This window comes from Pelecanus crispus, chromosome 6 (assembly GCF_030463565.1).
Source record: "Pelecanus crispus isolate bPelCri1 chromosome 6, bPelCri1.pri, whole genome shotgun sequence".
NCBI lineage: Eukaryota > Metazoa > Chordata > Aves > Pelecaniformes > Pelecanidae > Pelecanus > Pelecanus crispus.
Window position 1 is genome coordinate 68,220,678 of NC_134648.1, and position 27,485 is coordinate 68,248,162.

Genomic DNA, 27,485 nt, shown 5'->3' on the forward strand with positions numbered 1-27,485 from the left:
AGTGTTTCGAGCTGAATTTTCATCTTTATCAGTTTAAGTGCCCACATAGGGGATCAGCTAAGGAAATTGAGTTGAGACTAATAGTTAACAATTTACCATACATCATAGATTTTCGGTCAAGTGGTAAAAGGCTGTCAGGAAATGAGAAATTGATACCTCAAATAACAGTAAACATGTGTTAAGTGTAGCTTTTACAAGATTGTTTGATAAATTATAAATTGGTTTAAGCAAAGCACAATCCGTACTGACATACTTCGGTTAGTTTGAAGCTGATAACACCAACGCTTGAAATAAGTTTATACATCTGGAGGCAGATCCGTGGCCGATGTACATTGTCATAGAGCTGTTGACCTTAATTGAGTTGCAGCAATTTATGCCGATGGAGAGTACGCCTCAGTATCTGTAATAAACAGCGGTTTGTATTGGTGGAATATGAGTCTGAGAAGGAGCTGGAATTAACTTTGAAGGTGTAAGCAGACTTCTGTTAGGGACGTGGGATTTTAGCAAATGATTTTTTTTCGAAGCTTAGCTTGTAGATAGGTGTGAGACAAGACATGCAAGTTAGCTTATTTGTTACTTTGCAGGAGATGTTAGGCGTTTTGGAACTAAGTTATGTCCTCATTCTGCAAAAGCTTTTGCAAACACTTAGCTTTGTGCATAATTTCACTGGTACCAGTAACACTGCTCACGTGTCGGAGTCAGCATGCAGCCTTGGACCCTGAAAAGTACATAAGGAAAACTTTGTGCAGTGCTTTAAAGGTCTCTTGTCTATAAAGCAAGACAGTGTTTTGGTTTAGCTTAACTAAAAAGCTGCTTCTGAAGCTTAGTGATCAGAGGATCTGGCCCAGCAGCACAGTCCGTGGTGTTTGCTGAGCCGTGAAGCAAGCCAACCATGACAGCCCCGCAGTACTGCCGCTCAGGTACTGCATTTCCTAAATCAAAGGTTAGGATTAGAAATAATTGCATTACTTTCTGTTGCAGATCCGTGTTTATATATTCCTCGTTTTGCACACATGCTTGAATTTGGGGATAAGAACCACGAGGTGTCAATGACGGCTCTCAGGCTGTTGCAGAGGATGAAGCGGGACTGGATGCACACCGGCCGCCGGCCCTCCGGGCTCTGCGGAGCAGGTATGTCAGACGCTGGGTGCATCGCGTCCCCCGCAGCGGGTTGGATGGGAGAGTCTGGGAGTTGGGAACAGATGAGGACTTTCTCATTCCCTCGGCGATGCCACGTTCTCTGGGTTTTGTGCTGTCAGGCACCTACAGATTATATAGGTCTTCATCGAAATACTTTCTGAAACTCAAACTTCATTTTTGCCCTTGCTCCTACATTACTCGCTTGGAACCTTTGTATCTTACATTTTGGATTTTTTAACCTCTTTTCTGGTGCTCTTCTCACCCCCACTCTCTGCAAGCTCTAGCTGCTAAAAGGTTTTTTTGTCAGCTAAAATGACACCATTAGTGCAAGCACTTTTGTGTCTTACACAGAGTCTTATGCAAGAAATGCCCTCTTTGACCTGTTCTGTGAAATTATTTTCCTCTCCTTCTTCATCTTTTTCCAAGATCCAGCGCTGTCAGGATGCTTACAAAAAACCTACCGGTTTGGGAGGGCTAGGTTAAAAGGTAGTCAGTACCAGGCAGCGAGGTCAGAGTAACGAAGAGTGTAAATAGTCACAGGGTTCACTTATGAGCTTTATTTTATTTGAAAGATCTTACATGTGCAAGCTGGAATGAGAAATAGCGCTCAAACCTTAGGGAACCCAGGACTATGCAGTCTTCATGAAATTTCTAGCCTCTTTTTGTTAGTAGTACTTGCTTATTGTGCATTGCTAAAAATTTGAGCGTAGGCTCTACGGGAGAGCGGCCTGGTCTTTGATTCACTACACAGACTATATCCACATGAGCAAGTGATTTGATTCAACAGACGTGGATCAATAGATTGAAGCAGGTGGTGCCGAGCCCCCAACATCCATCCACGCGATACGCAGTTTGTGTGGTGTACTGTGGGCTGGGTTTAGTTTGGTTCCCTGGCCTAAATGTCTGTGCCATACATTGTTTGAAGGACCAGTTGTTAGTTCAGCCCCTGATGTTCCCATTAGGAACCAGGGCACTTTAAACGCATACCTGAAGTGGAGCTCTGGTTTAGTTTCCTCTGAAAGGAATCACTTTTGTGTGCTTGAAACTGTTCTGCACAGTGAGCCGCTGCACGATGAGTGGGGGTGATGCTTCAAAACGGAGCTAGTGCTCTGAATCAACACGCTGATGTAAATGCAGCCAGTACTGGTTATCTAGCTGCGTAGGGGCTCTTGCAGGAGAGCACTTGGGCACTAGGAAGACAGCGATAGCGGTGACCCCAATGAGGATAACAGCTGAAGTCGATTCAGTGTTTCACTTCTGGCTTCTGGAAGAGTTAACTGGAGATCTTTTCATTCAGGACTAGTAAATTCTGCTAAACAGATGGTAACTTTAAAATACGTGAACAACGAGATGTTCTTGTGCTGTATTTAAGTAGCTGGCCATGTTTTCCCAAGTGCTAAAGCACAGAATTTGTCAAGGTGCAATTTGCAATCAGCTTAATTTTATCGGGTAGGAAGCAAAGTTTGTCAATCACCTGTATTCAGGGACACAGCTGAGCATTAGCATTTACAACTCTTTAGCTGAAGACAGGGACAAAGAGAGGGTATGGTTATCTGACTGTTTTCTGCTTGTCTTCAGGAAATTTTCATCTCTTTGACATTGACTTTCCCTGCTTATTCTCTAGCTCTGCTAGTGGCAGCAAGAATGCATGATTTCCGACGTACTGTTAAAGAGGTCATCAGGGTGGTCAAGGTTTGTGAGTCTACATTAAGGAAAAGGTCAGTGCAGTTTTATTGCTTTTATCTTTCGTTTATAGTACTGAAAAGTGGTGTAGTCTAAAATGAATGTATGTCAGAGAAATCCAGGTTCTTTTCCTTTTCAGAAGGGCCAAGAATAAAATAAGTACAACATGTTTTAGATGGTCATTTCTAAGTACTAACACCTGTCTCTCATGTAAGGTCTCAAATGCTTAGCAAAGAACGGTAAGGAGCACTGTGCCCATGTAACAGGTGAAGAGTTGATGGCAAAAAACTGTTGGGTCACAAATGTTAACAGTGTTGTCATGTCCTCAGAAGAAATGATTGATTCTCAAAGCTGAGGATGTACTGTGGGATTTTTTTTCTTTTTTCATTAATCCAGAATACAGTGCTGAAAAGTCTTGTCCTTTAGCTGTTATTGAACAGAACTTTTTGAAGTATTTTGCTGAAATGTTCATTTTTGATAGTGTTGCACTGCTAATAAATAGAAGACAGTGTAGTGAGTCTAATGATAAGTTCACTGAAGGGGTCAGAAGTAGAATTATCAGCAGGATGTGAGCCTGAAAATGGGGATTTCCCAAGTACCTCTGGTGTGTTTTTTTTTTTTTAAAGATCTAGTAGCATTTTCTGTATTTTGATGAAGTAAGCAGTCACCCAGTTTCCCTCATTTTAGGTTTGAAAAGTTGTAACATTTTCTTTCCCCGTAGGTTCAGTAAAAAATGACCTAACTGTGAAATACCATGCTCTCTGTTGCCCAGGTTGGAAATTTTTGTACCACCAATAAATTCTAAAGTTTGTTCTACCAAGGTTTGTCTTCAGAAAGCTCTCCTGGCATCTCTCTTTCTCTCAAGCATAAGCACATCCAGCCAAGTCTAATACTGGTTAATAATATTCACCTCTTGATTGTGAAAAATGTTTTTGCCCCAAATCTTCATTTGTGGAACAGGAATGATGCTATTTCCCTACCATGCATGGGTGGTATAGGGATAAATTTAAAGTGTTTGAAGTGCTTTAAGGTACGACAACAAGAAGGATGGAGCAGTACAAATGCCACTTTTTTCCTCTGGTCAACAGGTCATGTGTTTTAATGTGCATTTTGTGTGATTAATGATTTATGCACCCACAATCTACCTCAAGATGCCTTGGTTAAATAGTTAAAGAGTTCGTTCTTACTAAGAAAATAAGCATAATTAATTAGACTTGGAAGGAAAATTAATTTGAGCAATTGTTTCAAGCGAAGAAATCTTACTTCAAAATTCATGCTTTGAAATGTTTACTCAAGTCCCACACATCAACTAAAATGACAGCGTTATTTACTTTGACAGGGTAAACGTGACAGCTGAATTATTTTCAGGCAGCTATAATTACAACTGTATTTATCACGAATCTATAAATTTGATTGATGTTTTTCAAATAAGAGCACGTTATATAGTATTTAACGAAGGCAAATAAAAAAAATACCTTTGAATAACTCTTTCTGCACTCCATTTTTTTCCCTCTTCTTTCAAGAAAAATGCCATCGGGCAGAAGTTGTCTAAATTAATAAGCACTTGTTTCACATTCTTAAAAATTTCTTTGCTTCTCAGTTTGATGTACAGTTTTATTTCCTTTTAATTATTGCTATGGTTACTCCGGTTTGTAAAGAGCTACCACTGCTTTGTGCGTTGTGAAGGTGTTGAGCGTAGTTGGGTGAATGCTCATTAATGGACGGTGTTGGATGCTACGCTCACTGCTGATGGCTTTGCCCTGGCAGCCCTTGAAGTGAAACCAAACAGGGATCCAGATTATGCTGAAACATCCAACCTGCAGGTTCTGCTGTATGGTTTGATTTAGCTCCCAGTTGGCTACGTGGCTCCTGGGGAAGCACAGACCGTCGGAAGCTGGATTTACTTTCGGTGACGATGGATTTCCATTGCAGAAATCTGAAGGGGAAGGGACGGCACGGACACAAGGTGCCTTCTCCCCCTGCCCTGCGGAGGCAGCCCAGCAGCCTCGGGGGGACAGGGCTGTGTTGATCAGTTGCTTGGCTGAGGATGCAGGAGCGATGGATTTTAAGAAAGCCCTGCTTGGCATTCTGTTTCAGGAAGACCCTCAGCAAGGGGTGGCAGCCCTTCCCTAAGAAGGGCACTATTTCTGATCCTGTGCAATGAGGCTGATGCGACTGTGTAGAAGGGGGTTAGGTCACCCTGTTGTCCATCAGCTGGAGAGCACCAAGCCCTACGTGCCTGTAGTCTATTGCCTCTTTCACCGCCATATACAGTAGCTCGTAGGAGGAGGTTCACAAAAACGTGACCTACCTTCAGGTCATAAAAATGAATGACCTGATCATAAAGGGAATCTGTTTTGGAAGGAAAAAGTGACAAAGTATGGCCCATGGACTCTGTCACTCATCTTCGAATCAAGAGTTCTTAATTTAACCATCTGGCTAAAAACCCTGTGTGTTATTTTTAATATGCATGGGGTTTTGGTAGGATCTTGGTAAGAAAACTTTGTAGTTACTTCCCAGGGCCTTCTAGCTTTGTGTTTTGAAACACACAATTGAAATGTAAAGCTTGTTGCTGTTGTTGAAAGTGAACATTAAATATTAATAAATGCACTGATAATTCTATCTCATTTCCAGTCTAATTGAAATGATATTAACTTATATATCACTTTATATATTCAAAGTACTGTACAAATATTAACTAATTAGTCAAATGGTTTTTTTCTGTGTAATCATCTGTGGAGATAGCAGAAATTAACTTTTAATAAACCCAACCCTTTTATTTAGTTTAATCCTCACATTTGTGCCTGAGTTCAATGCACCTGTCTTTGCTGCTGCCTTTTTAACCTTCACATACTCTGCCCCTTCATGTGTTTATTCACCTATTGTATATTTTCTCTGCACGCTAAATTCTGTCTTATCTGCAGTGAGAATAATTTTTGTGATATTTGTCCATTGTGCATTATCTAATACTGTGCGGCCCTTATGCCTGTTTGAAGATCTTGGGCACTTCTTCAATAGAAATAAAAAAAAAGTCAGCTTATATTTGTTAACACTTGCATTCTACTTCTTTGGCTTACTCTCTTTATCTTTAAATTGAGCTGCTTTTTACGTAAAGAAATATTTCTTCTCAGTTCCATAAAGTACTATCTGTTAAAAAACCTATTTGTGATGAACTTCAGAAGAAGTTTAAAAAGGGAAGAAAGGAGGTCCCTGGGAACTACCGACCTGTCAGCCTCACCTCTGTGCCTGGGAAGATGATGGAGCAGATTCTCCTAGAAGATATGCTCAAGCACATGGAGGACAGGGAGGTGATTCGAGACAGCCAGCATGGGTTCGCCAAGGGCAAGTCCTGCCTGACCAACTTAGTTGCTTTCTATGAAGGAGTAACTGCATCAGTGGACAAGGGAAAAGCAATGGATGTCATCTACTTGGATTTCTGTAAAGAGTTCGACACAGTACCCCACAACATCCTTCTCTCTAAATTGGAGAGAGATGGGTTTGATGGGTGGACTGTTCGGTGGATAAGGAATTGGCTGGATGGTCGCATCCAGAGGGTCGTGGTCAATGGCTCGATGTCCACATGGAGACTGGTGACAAGTGGAGTCCCTCAGGGGTCCGTACTGGGACCGGTGCTATTTAACATCTTCATCAATGACATAGACAGTGGGATCGAGTGCACCCTCAGCAAGTTTGCAGATGACACCAAGCTGAGTGGTGCGGTTGACATGCCAGGAGGACGAGATGTCATCCAAAGGGACCTGGACAAGCTGGAGAGGTGGGCCTGTGTGAACCTCACAAGGTTCCACAAGGCCGAGTGCAAGGTCCTGCACCTGGGACGGGGCAACCCCCGGTATCAGTACAGGCTGGGGGATGAAGGGATTGAGAGCAGCCCTGCGGAGAAGGACTTGGGGGTACTGGTGGATGAAAAGCTGGACGTGAGCCAGCAATGTGTGCTTGCAGCCCAGAAAGCCAACTGTATCCTGGGCTGCATCAAAAGCAGCGTGGCCAGCAGGTCGAGGGAGGTGATTCTGCCCCTCTACTCTGCTCTGGTGAGACCTCCCCTGGAGTACTGCATCCAGCTCTGGAGCCCTCAGCATAAGAAGGACATGGACCTGCTGGAGCGGGTCCAGAGGAGGGCCACAAAAATGATCCGAGGGCTGGAGCCCCTCTGCTACGAGGCCAGGCTGGGAGAGCTGGGGTTGTTCAGCCTGGAGAGGAGAAGGCTGCGAGGAGACCTTATTGCGGCCTTTCAGTGCTGAAAGGGGGCCTACAGGAAGGATGGGGACAACCTTTTTAGCAAGGCCTGTTGTGACAGAACAAGGAATAATGGATTTAAACTAAAGAAGCATAGATTTAGACTAGACATAAGAAAGAAATTTTTTACGCTGAGGGTGGTGAAGCACTGGCACAGGTTGCCCAGAGAGGTGGTAGAGGCCCCATCCCTGGAAACATTCCCGGTCAGGTTGGACGGGGCCCTGAGCACCCTGGTCTGGTTAAAGCTGTCCCTGCTCGCTGCAGGGGTTGGGCTGGATGGCCTCTGAAGGTCCCTTCCAACCCAAAGCATTCTATGATTCTATGATTCTATGAAGTAAAGCTTCATTTAGAAGGAAGTGGAATAAAAGGCCAGAATGGGTTTAAAGCACCCATTTTTGAGGTGAATGTTTTTTCTTACAACATTTTTGGGGAGGGAAGACAAGACTTGTTACGAAGGAACTCCATTTACCAGGCTGGGTGGAGGTGCTGTAGGGACTTCCATAAATGTGGTCCTTTGCTCGTATCCTGGGGACCCAGCTATGGCTCTTTCGATGACTGTGTTGGTAATTTTCTGGAAAAATTAAAGATTCATGCGTAGAGATAAATGTGTTGCCTGCAGCTTTTCTGATTTTCAGTTCTGCAATATGTAGCTCACATAAAGTTTATGTCCAAGTTCCCAGTGCAGTCTCAAGCCAGGTAGGCTTCTTGTGAGCACAGGCAAGGTGAGGAGCAGGTCGATACATGAGTCCAGAGTCAGGATGGGAAGACACAGTAACAGGGATGCTTGTGGCTGTGAGGTTAGGTTTTCCAAAACACCAAAGCCGAATCAAGGCCAGGAGTGAAGGGAGAGGCATGAAGAAGTCTGTGTTCAGCTGTGATCCAAGTAAAGCCGTGCTAAAATCCCGTGAAAGGTATTGGATGAATTAAGTGAGAGCTGTTTACCTAAGGTATGGAGTGTGGAGAAAGGTGGAAGATGCTCAGTATGTCAGAGTTGCGTAAGTGCTCTTGGTTGAAGTGAGGTATGGAGAGAAGCTTTCAGAAATCTGGGCAAATTACTGCTCGTAGAGGAGTTCGTGGTGGTGTCTGCTCTGATCTCAGATCAGCAGCCATAGAGCTCCTTCGCTGGCCACTGTTGTGATAAGCTAAGAAGGTAAATTGAGAAATCTCCAGTTAAATAATTTCAGGTGGCTTAGAGATGATTTCTAGAAGTCTTTCTAGTATGGTGGGTAAATACAACTTGATCAACACTGGTTGGTATTGCATACCTTTGTAAGTTGGATTGTCTGTTTTAATGAAAAAAGGTTTTATTTTTGAGGACTCCAATTTCACAGGCAATATTTCTTTTTATAAATCTGGCTTCTATACAGCTAGTAAGATAATATATTAATTAGATTCCCAATATATTTTAGTACTTCATACTTATTTAAAAAATGTCATTTCAAAATTATTTGGTGTCTGTTACTTTTGATACAATAATTAACTTATTAGCAGTAACTCGGGCTTAGATCTTGTAAACAGTTTTCTCTGTGTTTGACTTTCCTCATCTGAGCAGCTGTTGAGAAATTAAGCAGCGCACTGTTTTTCTTTTCCAGGAGATCATAGAGTGGTTTTGACAGACCACAGCGGAGGAACCATGCTAATGAAACAACATTTTAAGGAATGCTAAATAAAGCATTTTCTTCCATTAGCATGGTATGAACATTTGAATCAGGGGAAAAAAACCCCAAGAACAAAAAATTCCAGGTGGTTTAGACTGGTGGACTTCTGGCCAGGGAGATGTGTGGGTGGGATTATTGGTGGGCTAACCGTGCGCACAAGTGTTAACCCGAGTTAACCATATGTGTGTTTGCAGAATCAGGGCTTTAAAATTTATGCTAACAAATTTGTGATAATTTCCAATCTCTGTTTTGGTGTGAGCAAGTAAAAGCAACTAATTCTAAAGAGTGCTTTTATTTAGTACAATAAATCTTTCAAGGTACCCATTCTTTAGTACTTAGAAAAACGACAGAGAGTTGCCAGCAAATGAGCACCATAAATTATCAGTCACCAATTAATTTGCAGTAAATGACTCTGTGTGTATGCTCTTAGTCCATTGCAAAAAGAAATTAAATGCATTAATGTAGTACACTGTGGAAGTTGTTTAAGTGAGAATATTTCTCTTTACAGTTGCATTGGGCTGGGAACACAGGCAGACTAATTTAGCACAGCTCAGGTGATAAGTTGTCAGCTGTAAAACAACAGTAACTGGATCCCCTCTAATTTTGTCCTTACCTTTAGTAATGAGATACTCATTCATATAGGCTTTAAAAATACCTTTTTTATATTGCTGCAAGTACATGGAAAATTATATATATGTACAATGATTACATATAAGGCGATCATGCTTCTCTGTTTACATACTGGTGGATACTGGAAAACGTTTTTTAATGTCGTGTAAGGAGCATTTAATAACTATTTCTGATGCATGTTCTGTATTAAGTATCACTTTTGGGATATGTGAACATACTTCCGTAAGCAGTTCTTGCGTAAACATTGTATGGCTTCGAAAAAAATGAGAAGAATGATGCAGTAGACTGTTAAATTTGTAGTATAAAAAATAGTGATGGTTTGCCACATCAGTGTGAATTCTGAACTTCTCTCCTATGAGCAGCGCACAGGTTTAAAGTGGGAGGCAGCACTGGTGAACGTTAAGTTAAAACAGTGGGGATATACTGCAATATTTAGGTACCTCACTAAGATACAAAAGTAAATCCCTTACTTTTCCAGAGATTGCAAATGTTGGAGTTGTCAGATCAGCTGATCTATGACTGGAATATTTGTAATCGATACGATAGTTAAGATTAAGTACATATCATGTTAAGTTGTTACTTAGAGTTTTAATTATATTGTTAATTTGGGAAAAATCAGGGGAATTTAATAACCACCACCAGCTTATCAGGCAATAAAGTTTTTTTTCATGTATTTCTGCTAACAATATGCCAATATTCAGCATAGTACTTTTTTTAATCCATTAATAAAATATTTTAAGTACTGTAAAAAGACCTCTCACAACAGGTAACCTAAAGGCTGACTGCTCAGCCTAAATTTCACATTCAGTCCTTAAAAAACCAATTGTCTCTGAAGTTATAATTTGTTTGCCCTTCTGTATAGAGGTCCAGCACAAGATACCTCTGCTTTATGCTGCCTGCTTGCTGGAGCTAGGTGCTGGTTGTGTGTATGTAGGAGGACGCTGTGGCTGTTCCTAAATGGCCTCTGCTTAGAGGTCCCTCTTGGACTTTGAACTTGGACTCCTGAAGCATTTGTGAGTTGGACTCCAGAAGACCTTGTTCTTTTACGTGCTTTGTCACACCTCACTGCCACAGATTTCAATTAAACATTAAAACCGAGCAGCTAGCTGCAACAGGAGTCTTTTTTTCCCTTAGCTGTAGACTGGATTCATAAGTCTTCACTGGACGGTATCCCTGAAACAAAACAAAAGTGAAAAAAACATTGCTCGTAACTTCAAAACGACTGACCCATTTTCCCTTATTGGGAGCTAAATTAAGTGTCAACAGAATCGGTTTACTGTTTTGTGCACAAAAGTGCTTTATCAGAAGACGAAGTGTGGTTTTGCCCATAAACGGATGGAACAAAAGCCGTGGAAATTTTTCTTTGAAAAAAAGGGTTAGGGTTAGGGGCAGATGACACCAAGCTCTGGAAAAAGTTTTCCCCCAAAGGAATTTGCTTGAAAGAGTTTGCTGTGAGAAACTGTAAGAGGAGGCTTTATACTGGGAGTTGAGTCTTAGCCTGAGCTGTAGCGGTTGCCTCTGCTTTGACTATAAATAGAAAATACTTGTCTGCCAAATTTCAATTTTTAGAGCCCTTTTGAATCTGTGCCAAGGAAATAATACCGTAATTTGTATATCTGTTTACTTTCCTCCTTCTGTGCATAACTTGAAATCGCAACTCTTACTAGTTTTTTTTAGATTATCAAAAGTGCAAATGAACTTGGATATCATTTTTGTGTGGAACTTAAAAAATAGCCTGTAGCTTTTTTTTTTTCCCATGAGGGCACTCCCTCGCCCCTGAAATTATTGTGCTTATAATTAAGGTTGCATCAGTTTTTCTAAGCTGCCAAACTAATGTTACCTTGTTTCATGCAGTGTAGACGGCTGCATGCATCAGTTTGTTGCCTTGGTGGCATGTGTCCAAACTGGATAAAATTAAAGAAATGTTTAAAAATATGTAGACAGGATATCAGCCAATGTAAAATGTTGAGGCAGGCAAGTGGTTGGCAGGCGCAGGTATTTCTTTATATCGAGTTAAAGGAGAGAATGCTGAGTGAGCAGCTCGCTCTCCCGCAGGGATGATACTCAAGCTGTGATCCTGACCATCAGGGATGGTTCTGCATTTCAGAAGGAAGGCTCGAGCCTTGTGGTTAAAACTGGGGAGAAGTGAAGAAAAAGCACGCCACTCTAAATTTGGGCTTGCCACCGGGCTGTGCCTATAGTGTCACGCTGGCAGCCCTCACTGCCGGGTGGTCAGCCCTCGCCCCGTTTGGCTTGGGTCAGGACTGAGGAAGAGGAGGGCATGAGCATGGGCCTGGGCGCTGGTGGCCGGGTCAGATGGTTGAACCGTATGCTGAGCTCCTCAGTAGCAGCACCAGCAAACACGAGGTAGCTCTGCCCTGTCCTAGTGCAGGTGCACTGAAGGTCCTGGGAGAGACCCGTGCTGCCATTTCAGCTCAGGGCTGAAGCTGGCGCCCGAGCCGAAGCTCGTGCCAGCCGCTGGCCCGTTGGCTCACCCGCGGGCTAACGTCCGACGGGTGCAGGGTACGTGACGTGAGTCACACGACACGGTGGGCAAGGAGGGGGACAGATGGAGCCTCAGGAGTCCGCAAGGAGACGTGCGTGGGGTTAAGTGCTGAAACCCAAGCACGGGCATCTCGTCCCCAACCTTGCTTCACGAGCGACTGGTTTTGCTGCTGGTGTTTTCTGCATTGCTCCGCATGCCTGGAGGTGTTGCCGTTTTGGCTGGGCTGGTGCTGGGTCTGGCTGCTCGGCTCAAACTCGGAGCAAGTGTGGGGTAAACAAACTGGGCGTCTTTGCCAAAGCGCATGTTGGCTTTTTACAGTGGGAGGAGAATAACATTTTAACTAGGTGAGGCTGGTTGGGAGGAAAAGTCTTGCTGAAGTGGGACTACCTGCGAGTGCGTGATTCATACGTGGAGGGATGGGTGACTGTAGTTTAATGATGGTGGCTGGGAAGATCCATGCTCCTGAAGTGATGCATGGATTTGCCATTAAATGAATCCTGAATTAAAATAATAATAATAACAACAATGCCTAGCCAGGTTTTTCCTCTAGCCTGATAGATGAGGCTCCCTCCTGGAAGGTGGGTAATGGATGCTGGAAGCCTGTTAACGCTGAGAAAGATTTCTAGTCCGTTAATTAAAAGCTGGGTGCTGCTGCTGCCAACAGCATCCTCCTCTCCTTTCCAATTTGATCTGAAAGAGAGGAGGAGGGAGCTGGTCCCTGGTACTCTGAGGGAAACTTTTGGGCTGTCAGTCACTCTCAAATGGCTAATTTGGGACTTCGTAGAAATGCCTGAACTCCCAAAGTGGAACTAGGTTTCAGAAGCTTTCTTCTCCTCAGCAGCACTGACTCTGGCCGGCATAGCCGTGCGTGGGCTCAGCGTGCTGCTTGCTGTTGGTTTTGCACAGAGCTGCCCGGCTCTCCCTGCGCATTTCATGGCACGAGATGCCGCGCGTGGCCTGCGGACTGTGCTCCGGCAGCGGGGTGCCTACAGGCAGACTGTCCTGAAGTTACAGCATGCCTACGTCCCTTTTTATGGGCTGTCTTGTCTTGCACCTCAGTTTATAAAAAAAGAAATACAGGTACTGATAAGGATATTGGGAGAGAGTGTGGCCCTGTGCTCTTGGCTTTGACCCTGGAGTTGGTTGGAAACTGAGTTTCTGTCCTAGGGAAAATTCCTTCTTTGGAAGGAGTTTTGTTGCAATCAGAGGTAAAAGAGAAAACCACGACTACATTTTGGGGGGGAGAAATGCTGAAGCATCCTGTGCTGGAAGTACTGAATCACCATTTTTAGTTTCCTAGCTTTGCAGATGGAAGCTGTTGTCAGCTTTGCTTCCTCTGGAAGATGGGAATATTCCAGTGAAGCAGCTGCAGACCCATCATTGCTGTTTTCCCATGGAAAATGTTGATATTATTAAAAGGGCACTTTCTGTCAGAAAAGCATTCTGCCAGACATTTCCTGACCTGGTTTTGTACTTAACCTTTTGCCTCGCTTTCTCCATCTGTAAAATGGATGTGCTCATTCTCAACCACCTGTACAAAATGCTGAAATTTGTGGGTGAAGTTACGACAGCGTGGTCTCATTTAAGATTCAGTTCCTTTGAAAGATTCAGCTGCTTTCATGGCAGTTGCCCATGGAGCTAGTCCCATCTCTCACATAGGTAGGAACTTTTAAAATGCGAACATTAAACAAATACAAAGTATGTTGTTGTAAAATTACATGCATTTGTCTGTTCCATCTGTACAATGTGTAAATGATCCCTTTTTCTACTGCTTCTGTGTGTCCTGCGAAGATTACTTCTTGTCCCTCTTCCAGTCTGCTGAAGATATGTTACTTTAACATTTATTTTGCATAAATTAATTTTGCTAACATATCAGGAATATTTTTGAGCGTACTCCTAAAGTATGATGGCAGATATTTTAGTTTGGGAATCTGTTTTGTTGTTGTTGTTGATAACAAAAGCAACGAGACAGGAGGAATGAGCTGCATTTCTCATCGCAGTTTTGTCAGTCTATACTTAATTGACCGCAGTGGCTGTGGTTCATCGAAAAAAGTGTGCGTTTGGTCTTCGTTCATCAAAAAAATTGTGTGTTACATACGCTAGTAAATCAAAAACTAATTTGTAATATGAAAAGATACTTTCTTTGCAGCAGATGAAACAATTAGTATCACTTCAGTTTTAATGTATTCTGCATTGGAGCCAGAGTTTCTAAGGATGACATGTTTATTCTGTAACTTAGCAGTTTGACAAATTTTGTTACTTTTAAAGAAGTTCTTAACGTTGTTATGGTAATGTACTGTATGCTTTGGTAGGTTGTCAGAGTTTGAAGATACACCAACAAGTCAGCTAACCATAGATGAGTTTATGAAGATTGACTTAGAAGAAGAATGTGATCCTCCTTCGTTTACAGCTGGTCAAAAAAAATTGAAGATCCAGCAGGTGAATTCTGAATCGGATGCTCTCTGTATTTCTCTCCTCTCTCCTCCCTCCATGTATTCCTTTTTGAATCAGTTAATACTAAGTCCTAGCTGACCAGCCTTTGCTAAGGGTTAGTTACATTTATTCTGAGGTTCTTAAGAGAAGGGTGAGCATTAGTGCATACAGTACCCATTACTAAAGGATATTTTTTTGTTTTACTGGCAAAGGGATAGCTTCCCAGTTAAAAAAAAAAAGAAGTTTTTCTCTTATATTATTGTTGCTCCCTCCTCCAGCGAGATGTGCTCTTTCAGATACGTAGCTTCAAATGCAGCTTTAAACATCCTCTGATGAGGGGTTGAAGTATGTCTGCCATCTTAGCCAGTCGCTGCGGGACGTACAGTCACTGCTCTTGTTAGTGCAGATCAGCACGTCTGGGTGGCCGAGTAAACGAGCACCAGCTGAGCTTCCATGTTTTGCAGGATACCAGTGTTTGGTGCTTAGCCCACGACTGCTGTATTGTAGATGAGGGCCCAGCACACTCTGCCCAGATGCTCCCCCATTTGCAAGCTGATGCAGTTATGCTAAGCACTGTTATCTCCTTTATGCTTGCTTTCCTGCTGCATGTGTGTTCCCCTTCTTATGCCCTGACCTTTCACCAAAGCGTCAAATCTTTTTGTCCTTACAAAACTGGAGGCTCTCATGTGACAGATTAAGCTGAGCTTGGAGGCATGGAGGTCTTGAGTAGCTGTCCTAATGTCGGCATTTCTCTTTTATGGGCTCTATGCACTATTCCACCCTGGTTAGCAAGGATCAGGGTTGCAAAGGTGTAAGCTTTGTAATTAGATCAGAAACTGTGCACTTTTTTTAAAGGTGATACCCATGATCAGGAGAAGTCCCATTACGTATAATTTTTTTTTAAACACGTATGAAAACAATAACCAAACTGCTTTAATGAGACTGCTGGGTTTTTGTGTGGTACAGCACCTGCTTCCACAGAGATTAGTTCTCATATGGCTTAATTTCTTTACAAAGCATGGACTAAGGCTGGCACCAGAGGAGAAGATTTTGCTGCTGTCACGGCCAAATCTTACATTATTAGTTTTTCAGGGTTTTTGTTTTTACTGTTCTAAATGTGCTGTCATTTAAAGGTCCGTAGGTGTACCTGTGATGTTCTCAAGAGCCTGCCAGGTGCTGTAGGTCTGTACTTTGCCATCGCCTGCGTGCTCTGTCTGGCCTGGGCAGTGCAGTTTCAGCCCTGCCCTTGCACTTGCTCACATCTGCAGGCACAGTCATAGAGTCTTGACTGCTGAAGAATGGGGCCTTTCATTTGCAGCTTGCCAGGGTGAAGGTTCCTTTTGAAGTATAGAGATGGGTGAGAGGACATTTGAAATCAGTCAGTATTTTGAAACTTGTCTGTCTTACCTGTCTGACACTATATAAAGTAATTTGAGTAGGGATTCAAAACCTGCTTATTGCTTTTAAAACACCCTATTACTCTGTGTCTCTATATACAGTTCGCAAACAGTACAAAGTTGGGTTTTTTTAGTAATTTCACGTTTATTTTGTTTATTTTCATTTCAGCTTGAGAAGGCGTTATCAAAAAAGCTGGAGGATTTTGAAGGTACGAGTTGTGTTTGGTGTAACATATCACTCATTTGTTCAAAATTACCTCAATGATTGCTGAGTTTTACTTTTATTTCAACACCGCAGGTGAAATATCGAGCTATCAAGATGAAATAGAGATTGAATTAGAAAACAGTAGACCGAAAGCAAAAGGCGTATTTGCAAATTTCACTAAAGATGGTAAGTCTGTAAAGAGTTGTGACTACTTAAATAATAACGGGTTCAGATCCTGCAGGCAGTCTTACGCATATGAACTTTATTGTGATAAATGCGATCATATATATGCTTGCGTAGTACAAGATCTCTATTGCGTTGGCGTTCTGTCTGCCAGTTATTTGGTTCAAATATCAGTCTTCAGAACAACTACATTGTTCATTACAATGACAGTTCATTAATGATTTCAGTTGTTTTTCTTTCCTGGTGCAGTATAAGCTTGGCACTGACACCTGAGAATGTTCCTTTTCATCACTGAAAGTGCAGTGGACCAATATCTAGACCCTTCTTTCACTGAATCCCCCAGTTGACGAAGCGATAAGGAAGGGTTTTGTGCAGGTTGAACGGGCTATTTTTCATTTGTAATTATAGCAGTAGGTAGCCGGCTTCTCTTGCAAAGCCCTTTTGCCTGCCATAATTTGATAACACAATACTTCTGTTTTAAATGATGACTGTATTCACAAAAATACATTTTAATAGCCAAGGTAATGAATTTGAAGAGCATCTGGAAACTCCATGTATTCATACATTGTACTGAAATGTTGTGTATTTCTTCTACAGATTTTCTCTAAAGATTTTTATTCTTTAAGTGAGTGCCTCTCTATTTATTTCATTTCTGTAACAGATGGTATGCAATGATCTGTTGGGGTGGGTTTTTTCCCTTACAGATTCAATAGAAGATAATACCTCTAGCATACTTGGAGAGGAGGAGGCAGAAGATGAGGAACTGGAAGCAGCTGCTAATCACTTAAACAAGGACTTTTATAATGAACTTCATGAGAAGGATAGAATAAAAAAAAATGAAGATGGGGAATGCAAAAATGGAAATGAAGCTCTTGTAAGACCACCTGCACTGGAATCCTTGCTTGGCCCGCTCCCCACTGCAGCTAGTCTTGGCATAACAGAGTCCATAAAAGAGTGCATATCCACTAAGGACCAAGAGCCTGGTGAGTAGGAGATAATTCAGCTCAGAGTGGAGACTGGACATGTGCAGCCAGTTGCAGGTTTGTTGTGTAATTTCCATGTATCTTGATGGTTACTGTGGTAGCAATTCCGTCACTGTAACATTGAGGTACAGGAGCTGTGAGGCTGGATGAGATCAGTAGTCTTGGTTGTTGATATTGGTCATTGGCATCTGCTCCTCAGGAAGCTGCAGGAAAATCTGGAGTGCCTAATTATTTTCTGAAGCCTGAGAATGTGTATCTCTTAGTCAAGTAGATTTCCAGTCATATGATAGCTGATGGGCATATTTCAAGCCATGCAGTCTCAATTAGGAAATTGGAGGAAGTGTATTCTGGTAAATATGACTGTGAATTAAAACCCAAGCATGAGAATTTTAGATCAAGACAGACTTTCTCAGGAGACATTTTGCTGAAGTCAAACATGATGCAGTCTGTCTCTCTGATTGAGAATCTGCAAATGGCAAATATTTTATATGTCTGTAAGAGGAAATAACCGGTTGTATGCTTTTTTCTTTGATACCGACTTGTGTGTTTTGGTGGTTTTGCTCCACTTTTCTTAACACTCCCAGATCTGTCTGGGTCATATAGCTCTGTGTAGTACAGTGGGAGCAGGACTGATCAACTAAGGAAGCCAATTTGCCAGAGCCATTAAGGCAGACAGTACTGCAAACAGCTAGTCGTCCAGGCAGGTTTGTTTGCTTTTTCTTATGTGTACTTAAGCTTTATGGAGATGGCATTTTTTAAAATTCCTTTTGCATCTTGATGACTCTGAGAACACAACATATCTAAAGGGCATTTTATTCCTTTCTTTATCACACTTAATTTTTCCATTGTAAGACACACCTGTCAGAATCTGTTCTGTCAGCTTACTTGGGGGTTGATGCAGCAGAACATTTTGTTACCCGAACTGTTCTGATGCTAATTTCTGTTCAACAGCACCTACTTAAAATAAGGTACTGCCTGCCTCAATAGATGAACTGAATGCAGTCACATTCTTATTATGTTAGTGTTCACATCCTGGAAATGTAGCAGGATGATTGCACGTTTATATTTTGTACAAATGAAATAGTATAGAAACAGTTGGGTGGTTTTGGTTTTGTTTTAATTATGATTAAGAAAATGGATGGCTCCTGGCTCGTCTTTCTCCTGGAAATCAGCGGTTCATGTCGAAGAGAGGTCAGTAATGGCTAGAAGCTATTGTTGTCTGGCTAGCCAATGACCTGTAAAAATGATTTTGCAGTGATGGATGTTTCTGAGCTGGCATTGCTATTGACCGCTTTAATGGACAGGCTGAGGACTGAGTTTAAAGACGAAACTAAGCTGGTATAGCCAGGTATGTTGCTTTGAGTCGGGCTTCAGGCAGGTGGGCAGGAGAGTGCATGGCTGCTCAAGCTATGGCTTGTCTGCGTTTGCTGTTTGTTTTCTTTCAAAAGTGGAGGACGTGCCAAATGAACTGAATTTCAAAACTGAGTAAGTTTCAGTATGTTCATTTTCTTTTAATTTTCATTCTCTTTTAATGCATCTGAGAAATCATTGCAGGTGTTTGAAGAGGTACTTATTTTCTTAATGTGCTGTGAAGCTCATATGCTGAATTACTGTTTTGGTTGTATTTTGATTGTAGATCCTGCCCCAAACTTTTTTTTTTTTTTTTTTTTCAGTGACTCTGCTAATTTATTTTAATAATTTAAAAGTTTCATGCTAACTCAGATTCACTTTGTCTGTGTCTGTGCTGCGGGGTAGTCGTGCTGGGGTGCAGTTCCCAGTCTCCAAGCCCTTGCCACGTGGTGCCTGCGTGGTGTGGGTGCATCACAGTGTGCGTGTGCATCATCCCCTGGAGGACCTGGTTTCCTTTGGGAAGTCATCTGGGTTCAGGAGCCGTAATGGAGCCTTGATGTGTTTTGGATGATCAGGAACCAGGTCTGGCAGACAGGCTGGGAGGTACACCTGGCTTGCAGTTGGCATGTCATTACGCAGAATAAAAAAAACTTCTTGTTAAGTTGCCTCCCGTTGGTCACCTGTGCATCTTAGCTTGGAAGCCCAGTGAAAACCAGTGTAGATGTTTCTGTCACCTCAGGCAATGGTGTCTTGAGCTCTGCCTCATAGCTCTGGGAAATGAGTTCTGCCTCCTAGCTCTGACCTCGGTGCCGGGGAAGGTTATGGAGCAGATTATCTTGACTGCCATTACACAGTACGTACAGGGGAGCAGATTATCTTGACTGCCATTACACAGTACGTACAGGACAACCAGGTCATCAGGCCCAGTCAGCATGGGTTCATGAAAGGCAGGTCCTGCTTGACTAACCTGATCTTCTACGACAAGGTGACCCGCTTAGTGGATGAGGGACAGGCTGTGGATGTTGTCTACCTGCACTTTAGTAAAGCCTTTGACACCGTTTCCCACAGCATTCTCCTGGAGAAACTGGCTGCTCATGGCTTGGACAGGCGTACTCTTCGCTGGGTAAAAAACTGGCTGGATGGCCAGGCCCAAAGAGTTGTGATGAATGGAGTTAAATCCGGTTGGAGGCCAGTCAGAAGTGGCATTCCCCAGGGCTCAGTTCTGGGACCAGTTCTGTTTAATATCTTTATCAATGATCTGGATGAGGGGATTGAGTACACCCTCAGTGCAGACAACACCAAGTTGGGCGGGAGTGCTGATCTGCTTGAGGGTAGCAAGGCTCTACCAGAGTATCTGGACAGGCTGGATTGATGGGCCGAGGCCAACTGTATGATGTTCAACAAGGCCAAGTGCTGGATCCTGCAACTGGGTCACAACAACCCCATGCAATGCTACAGGCCTGGGGGAGGGTGACTGGAAAGCTGCTCGGTGAAAAAGGACCTGGAGGTGTTGGTCAACAGCCCGCAGTGTGCCCAGGTGGCCAAGAAGGCCAACAGCATCCTGGCTTGTATCAGGAATAGTGTGGCCAGCAGGAGCAGGGAGGTGATTGTGCCTCTGTACTCGGCACTGGTGAGGCCGCACCTGGAATACTGTGACCAGTTTTGGGCCCCTCAGTACAAGAAGGACATTGGGGTGCTGGAGCGTGTCCAGAGAAGGGCAGCAAAACTGGTGAAGGGTCTGGAGCACAGGCCTTATGAGGAGCAGCTGAGGGAACTGGGGTTGTTTAACCTGGAGAAGAGGAGGCTGAAGAGAGACCTTATCCCTCTCTACAGCTACCTAAAAGGAGGCTGTAGTGAGGTGGGTGTTAGTCTTTTGTCCCAAGTAACAAGTGATAGGATGAGAGGAAATGGCCTCAAGTTGCACCAGGGGAGGTTTAGATTGGGTATTAGGAAAAATTTTTTCATGGAAAGTGTAGTCAAGCATTGGAACAGGCTGCCCAGGAAAGTGGTTGAGTCACCATCCCTGGAGGTATTTAAAAGACGTAGGTGTGGTGCTAAGGGACATGGTTTAGTGGTGGACTTGTCAGTGTTAGGTTAATGGTTGGATTCAATGATCTTAAACGTCTTTTCCAACCTAAGCGATTCTATGTTTCTATGATTCTACATCTATGAAATCTGGGAAAGGTTTGTACCTGGAGGTAGTATCTTCTTCTATCAGGCCAACTGGTATAGTTGTAAAAATTAGACAACTTCCAGGATTCTGGGCCCTTCTTCAAGTCTGAAAAAGAAGCGGCAGTTTTCAAAACTAAATATAGGATGAGAGCAGTTGCTCAGAGTTTAATTTGAGATAGCACAATTATAGATCATCTTGAAACAAAAGTAGTTGGTACCTGTGGAGGGTTGGTACCTGTGGAGGGAGGAGGAAAAGATCATAAAATTTCCTGCATTTATCCTGTGTATTTGAATTTAGTTTAGTGTAATTTATATTGTGAATCTCAGCTGGCCATAAGTTTGCTATGGTATTTCATGTTCCAGCATCTAAGTCCATTGGAGAAGGGAGAGAGTCTCATAACATTGTACCCTTAAGGTGACATTTTGCTCCTTCTCCACAGCTGTGTAAGTTGTAAACCAGGAACCTTTCCCTTCCCTCAGCCCTCTCCAACCCTGAGTCATCTTTCACTGTGTGGACCAGCTGGGTCAGGTTGGGCTGGAGATCTTAGTCGGGATGATTTTGTATCTCCTGCTGGGCTCCACATGTTGTTGGGTGGGTGTGTTATGTCCGGTCAGTGCAGCGGTTGGGAACAGCGTGCCTGGTGCACCATGGTGAGGATTTCCAGCAAACCTTCATGGTGATACAGCACATGGCCGGGCAGGTGGCTATTAAATAGGAGCTCAGCAAGCAGGTGCAGTATGTGCAATGTTTGGCCTCCTTAAATGCAGGGTATCTCCTCTCCTCTAATCATCTCTCTTCCTTGAAAAAACCTCTGCTGTAGGTACCTTCTACAAAGTCTTTTCATTTGGCTTTTGCATGTGATAATTCACTTTATAATTGCCTATATCAGCTGCTTCGGGAAGTCTTCCACCTTTGCGCTACGGTGACTGCAGCAACAGCAGAAGGTTACTCACAAATTGCTTATGCAGATAAGACTTAGGTGCAGAGCCCAAGTATTAAGAAAAATTTACTGTATTTTTGCTCCACTTACAATTGGTATTTGAGCAGTGTGAGCTTGTCTATATGAATGTTTTATGGAAAGCATAGTATTTTAGCAAATTTGCATTACAAAGAGAGCATGTAAGGTACTAGGTTAATGACTCTGAAGCAGTAAAGTGCTTAGAATAAACACTACATTTGACTGGGGTTTTCTGTACAAAGTGTATTAATTTGCAGAGACATTTAAGCAGAAATCTGTTTGAGTCTTTGCAAACTGCTTCTTTCTTACTCTTCATGATAAAAGTGCTTTAGAGATCTCAGTTTCAGAGATGGAGATCAGGTAGATCAGTCTGTCCATTTTCCTGGCCGTGCAGCATGCCAGCATCCTCTCCAAGCTCTGCATGCTCTTTCTTTATTCTGCAGTTCCTCAAAACAGGGCAGTGTTTCCTTTACGAGACTGCCACAGTCAAATACCATGGATTTCATTCTCAAGAAATACATTCTTTGGTGTAAAATTTCCCTTTGCAATTTATTTTTATGTCCCTTTTATGCCACTTCAAATAATTTATTGTCTTTCTTGGTGTTTCTGTCCTTCTGATGTTTGCTGGCTGTCACCTTGTCCTTCCCATGTCACACTGCTAGGCTCTGCACCTCCAGTTCATCTCTTCTTGCCACATAAATCAAAAGTCATAAACTTAATTTTGGCTGCGGCTAAAAGTGAGGAAGGTCTGATAATAACAGAGATAAAGGTAAAATACAGGGTATAAGTTACCGACTGACTTTATATACCTTCTCCTTCATAATCTAGGTAGTGTTTGAGACCTGATTTAGTTTTTGCTTTGAATCAAAATTCACATGCCGTCGTTTAGGGCAGTAGTTTCAAATAATGTATGCGAAGTGGGTTGTAACACGCTCCTGCACGTCCTCATGAAAGTAAGAGGCTTTTGCAGTGAGAAATCACCGTGCATGTACCATCTTGTGCTTGGTTAGGCACCCAGCTAACTGCATTCGCTGGTAATTTCACAAAGAATACATGAGAAAGGTTTTGTGCTTGTTCATAATTAATAGTTTGCTCATTTATTGCTCCGTGTATTTATGCCTCCATTATTCCTGCAGGCATAATCTGACACGGGCTGAGGTCGAAAGATGTTGCCATTGATTTCTGTGGGTGTTAAAGACCCCATGCAGACAGCGTTCATTGATCGAACAGTTGTCGTCCTGGTGGTACTAGTGCTTTTCAACTTCTTACTTAAGGAGGATGTGAAAAGTGGCTAAAGATGAAGTTATACGAGAGAGGGATGGGCTCATCCTTCAGGGTCCTACTCTTTTCCTCCAGATTTCACCCCCTCGCCCCACCAGCTGCCAGCTCCCACTTCATGCTTTGTCCTGGCCCTGGAGCTTGCCCAGTCCCTCCATGAGCGGACTCAGCTCCTTAACCCAGTGAGGAAAAATACGTGCGTGCGTGATCCCCTTTTTTTTTTTGGCAGTAGCAGACGACCAGTGCTGGCAGCACTGCGGGCAGGGAAGGTTGCAGAAACGTGACATTTCTCGCAGGGTCTGAGCTGCTGTGGAAGGATGCTTAAGGGCCCACAGGCTGCAAACAGCTGGAGAACGGCTGTTGGCCGCGCTTGTGCCAGGGAGGATTCTTCACCCCATCCAGGAGCCCCAGCCCGGATTGCTGCGTGGCAGGGGACAGGCTCACTGCTCCTGCCATTGTTGTCCCATCAACGGGTGGGTGTTCACCTCCTCTACGTGCTGGTTTCTTCTTCTACCATCCTCCTTTCTTCCTCAAATTTTGTCTGAGTACATCAGTGCCAACTGTTTGAAAATATATAAATGTATACGTGCATATAAAAGTATACAAAAAGATATAATCAGTAATTAGAGAGAACATTATGAAGCCCTATTAAATCATAATTACCACAAACACGAGAAATAAAGGTGCTGAGTTTAGCGCTAATTGTGTTACATATGCAAAGTACGCTTGGTCATCAGTGTGAGCACGTGTGTCCCCATCCTGATCACTCTTCTTCGGGCTCTGGCTTCAACGGTGCAGTTGCTTTTGTGGTTTTAAGCCCCCCCTGTGGAAACAAGTAGCACGTATGACCCGCGTGGTGCCACCTTCCTTGTGTGATGCCTTCAGAGCACTTTGAGGTTTGATCTTTGTCTCCATGTGCCATTTGCTTTTTTGAAAATAGTGGCAGGACTAGCTCTTTCCTAATTTTGAGATCTAAGCAATAAAAACCTTGGTACCAGCTAATCTTTCTAATCTAGCCTCTGTATGCCTGTTTGGCAGTCTTGATAGACTGTGTCCCTGATTGAGCCTTCATTATGCTGTTAATGAGATGTGAAGAGCTTGCTGCAGCCAGCATGGTAATAGGAGACCACCAGCTGCTTTGAATGCAGTTTTTTGATACCTGAAGTACTGGGTATGAATTACAGATGACATGATTTTCTTACTTGACTATGTATGTCACTCACACACGAGTATTGGGTGTGCATGTGTCACTCCAAAATCTGTGTACACATTTTTTCATGCAGGATTTTTGCATTTCATTAAAGGATAGGAAAGCTCTAAATTAATTCCATACTCATGCCATGAGTAACTAGGAAGGTTAAGGGGTGAAAACTAATCATATAGTTTGGCTGAAAGATTTCCAAACAAATCTAGAGAGGAGTTTTGGAGAGAAACCTCCAGTTTGTTAGAGCCATCAGGGAGATAAATTTGAGTGAAAGCATAAGCTGAATCATGTGAATACATTTTTAGAACATTTGTGGATGTTTTAGGAATTTTCCAAAGGGTGGTTTATCAATACAGACACTCCTTATAGGAAAACTTTGTCAGAAGTCTTGGTCAAAAAGAACTGACCTGGAGTAATGGATGCTGTGGTCAGGAGAAGGTACTGGAGAGTGGGGTTCGGGTTCCTGATCCAAACGGAGAAGACCTGCCTCTGAAACCTTACTTGGCCATGTCCCAGGTGAATGAATGCCCTTAACACTCGGCTGACCAGCCTGGCTGTCCTGTTATCCCGACTGTTTCAAGGGAAGAAGTCTCTGTATCCCTTCCTCTCCCCTCCTCCTTCTCCTTCTCCTTCTCCTTCTCCTTCTCCTTCTCCTTCTCCTTCTCCTTCTCCTTCTCCTTCTCCTTCTCCTTCTCCTTCTCCTTCTCCTTCTCCTTCTCCTTCTCCTTCTCCTTCTCCTTCTCCTTCTCCTTCCTTCTCTTTTTTCTTATTTTTTGTTTCATAGAATTCTGGTTTGGAATGGGAGATGTTTTAAAATCCTTTAAAAAGGTTTTCCAGGCTTGGATTTTTTTTGCCTGACTCCTGCCTCATCCTGACTGCTGAGTAGGCAGTGGGCAACATGTCTTTTCTGTCTTGAATTCTTCCAATAAAAACATGACGGAAAATCAGTTTTCTTTTCAATTTGAGTAGCGTAAAAGCCTTACATTGCTCTTTGATCAGAAGGCTAACCTGCCACTTAAGGCCTCATCCTCCCTTGCTTGAGGAAAAAAAGGCAAAAAAGCTGCTTTCTTCTGTCTTGCTGCTTTGGCTGGCTGGTGGCTGCAGGCTCTTCGGAGAAGGAGGCGGCAGCAGGGCTGTTTCTCCGTTTTGGAGACATGCGGCTGGGAGAAGAGGGTGAACGTGCCAAATGGGGGCTCTGGTGCATCATTCTGCGTGTTGATATTTAACATGTGTGTGCTGCTGCATCAATACTGCTTTATAATGAGCAAGGAGAAGCAATCAGCCCAAGCAGGTTTTTATACGTTGTTTTCCCTTGCGTGGAGGGGAAGTCCAGGTCTGCTGTCATCTGCTCTACCTAGGCTTAGGCTTAAGGAGGTGGAAATGTCCAGGAGCATAGAGCTGGGCAAGCAGGGAGGAGAAGCTCAGCTAGGGCTTTAGAAATGGTCCTTCTCCCATACCCAAATAGCAGAATTATGAAAACAGTTGTTCCCCAAATACTAAGGGAGGGTTGTGTTCCATGGTTGACTTAGATGCCTCGGCATTTGTAGGCGCCGATCTAAGGTTTTCCTTCTCTTGGGGCTTCTTTTCAAGGTTTTCTTCTGTCTGCACTCCCTAGAAGCTGAAAAGATGCTGGTTCTCAGCATGAGAGAGACTTTCAGGAGCATTTATAATTGCTCCTGTCTTTCTGTGGGCCGATTCTCAAGGAACATGTGGAAACATAGCCATCTAAGGGATCACTGCCCTTGGTTGAAATACGCTGCAGATTAAAACAAGACTCGGGGAGGTGGCATTGGGGGTGATGACACAGACACCTACGGGCACACAGGAAACGTGGCTGAAAAAATCAGTAACTTCCTTGCTAGTATGAGAATTATATACTTCCTTTTCTGCACCTGCCAGAATTTGAGACCGTTAATGCTCGCAGGTACTTGGTTAGGTGGCCAGTTTGCAGAAAAAACAGACATTCCTGCCCTGCCCTTCTGCCAGAAAAGAAGAAAAGTCTTTCACCAAACAACTCAACCAAAAACTGAAATTGTTATTAGAGAGTTGCAGAAAGTGAAAAGCGTGGAGGCTATGGAGAGGACGTTAAATTTGCATGGAAAACTAGCCGCTTAGGAGAATGTTATTTGAGCAATTCATCACGGTATCTGAAATGTCAGGAGCGGAGGCCTGGGTTCAGTTCGGGGAGTCTTCATGGTCTCAGTTGTTACTGAGAATAAAGACTTATTAACCTAGGTCAAGGAGCCACAAAATGTGCCCTTGGAAGGAGATAACAGCGCAGAGAGGCAAGGCTTAGCTACTTTGGGTTTAATATGATGGGTAATAAATCCATGTGCAGTGCTGTGGTGGTTCCTGGCCACTTCACGTTTGTCTTGTATCTTCTGAAAAAGCTAAACTAATCCTCCATTTAGTACTTTATTTTCTTGTGGTATAGGTTCGGCTGGTAAAGGCAATACCTGCAAACTGAAAATCCACTGAAGTAAACCCTTCAAATGGAGTGCCTGCAAGGTTTTAATATTTTTGTGTAGCAGTTTGTAGTTTTGCTTTTGTACGGTAGCTTTGAATTTAGTTTGAAAAATTAATTTCTATATCCTCTTAAGGATTAACTTCATCACACTGCTACACACTTCATCTGTTTTGTTTTTTGGTCTGAAATCCGTGGGACTGTCATAGTAGTCAGGATAAATGTGTATGCATGGGTCGGACTGAGGCTTGCATAGATGACCCTTGTGATTAAGGATTTCAGATATGGCACTACAGACTGTTGCTGAAAACAGTCATGAGCTTAGCCTTGTGTAATTGTAGTTTGACATTTTTGTTTTGCTAAATGCTTTCATAACTGAAATGGATGTATTATCCAATAGAGGAATAATATTAATGTTGACACTGCTGGCAATTAAAAACAATTTTGGAAACTGAATTTTACTACTCCTGATTACTTTTGAAATAATTTGGCTTTCAAAGTTACTTTAGTATTCATTTATTAAGTCTTTTTTCTTGTGTGACAATGAGATAATTGCTATTTATTTTTTATCCTGTAAGCAATTATAATCAAAGCAGCCAAATATAGACTCTGCTTTGACCTGGAATCAGAGTGACCTGTCAACATGAGGCTACTGTATGCCTCAGCTTTTCAATTTAATATTTTTTTTTCATATGTGCTCACCAGAATGCATTCAGTAGGGCTGAAAAAATTGCCTTTAGAGTTTTTGGTGTTTGTTAATTACAGTGGTGGAAAGCTGTAGAAACTGGCAGATAAGACCATCTTGGGGTTGGTTATTAATAACAAAAATAGTGGTCTTTTATCTAGGATTGTGTGGACTGTGTTGGGTCAAGAGTGTCCAAAGCACTGGAGAAGGAGATGCTGGCACGCTGCATGAGGGGTAGTTGCAAATTAGGGAAGAATTGCAAAGAGTTGACTCTAGGGAGTTTTTGCAGCCAAGTTTTGCT

At 42.9% G+C, this 27,485-nt stretch overlaps 1 protein-coding gene across 5 annotated transcripts in view; it reads left to right on the top strand.

The window, feature by feature from the left end:
* The window catches only part of BRF1 (BRF1 general transcription factor IIIB subunit), a 179,748-nt gene that overhangs the window by 90,193 nt on the left and 62,070 nt on the right, over positions 1 to 27,485 (top strand). For 3 of the 5 annotated variants that reach the window (XM_075713226.1, XM_075713227.1, XM_075713228.1), the window contains exons 6-11: positions 982 to 1,131; positions 2,765 to 2,858; positions 14,184 to 14,310; positions 15,871 to 15,910; positions 16,000 to 16,092; positions 16,794 to 17,072. In XM_075713226.1, the coding sequence (XP_075569341.1) occupies positions 982 to 1,131; positions 2,765 to 2,858; positions 14,184 to 14,310; positions 15,871 to 15,910; positions 16,000 to 16,092; positions 16,794 to 17,072 (783 nt within the window). The remainder of the gene's footprint in view (positions 1 to 981; positions 1,132 to 2,764; positions 2,859 to 14,183; positions 14,311 to 15,870; positions 15,911 to 15,999; positions 16,093 to 16,793; positions 17,073 to 27,485) is intronic. The other 2 variants (XM_075713229.1, XM_075713230.1) reach the window with 1 other exon arrangement.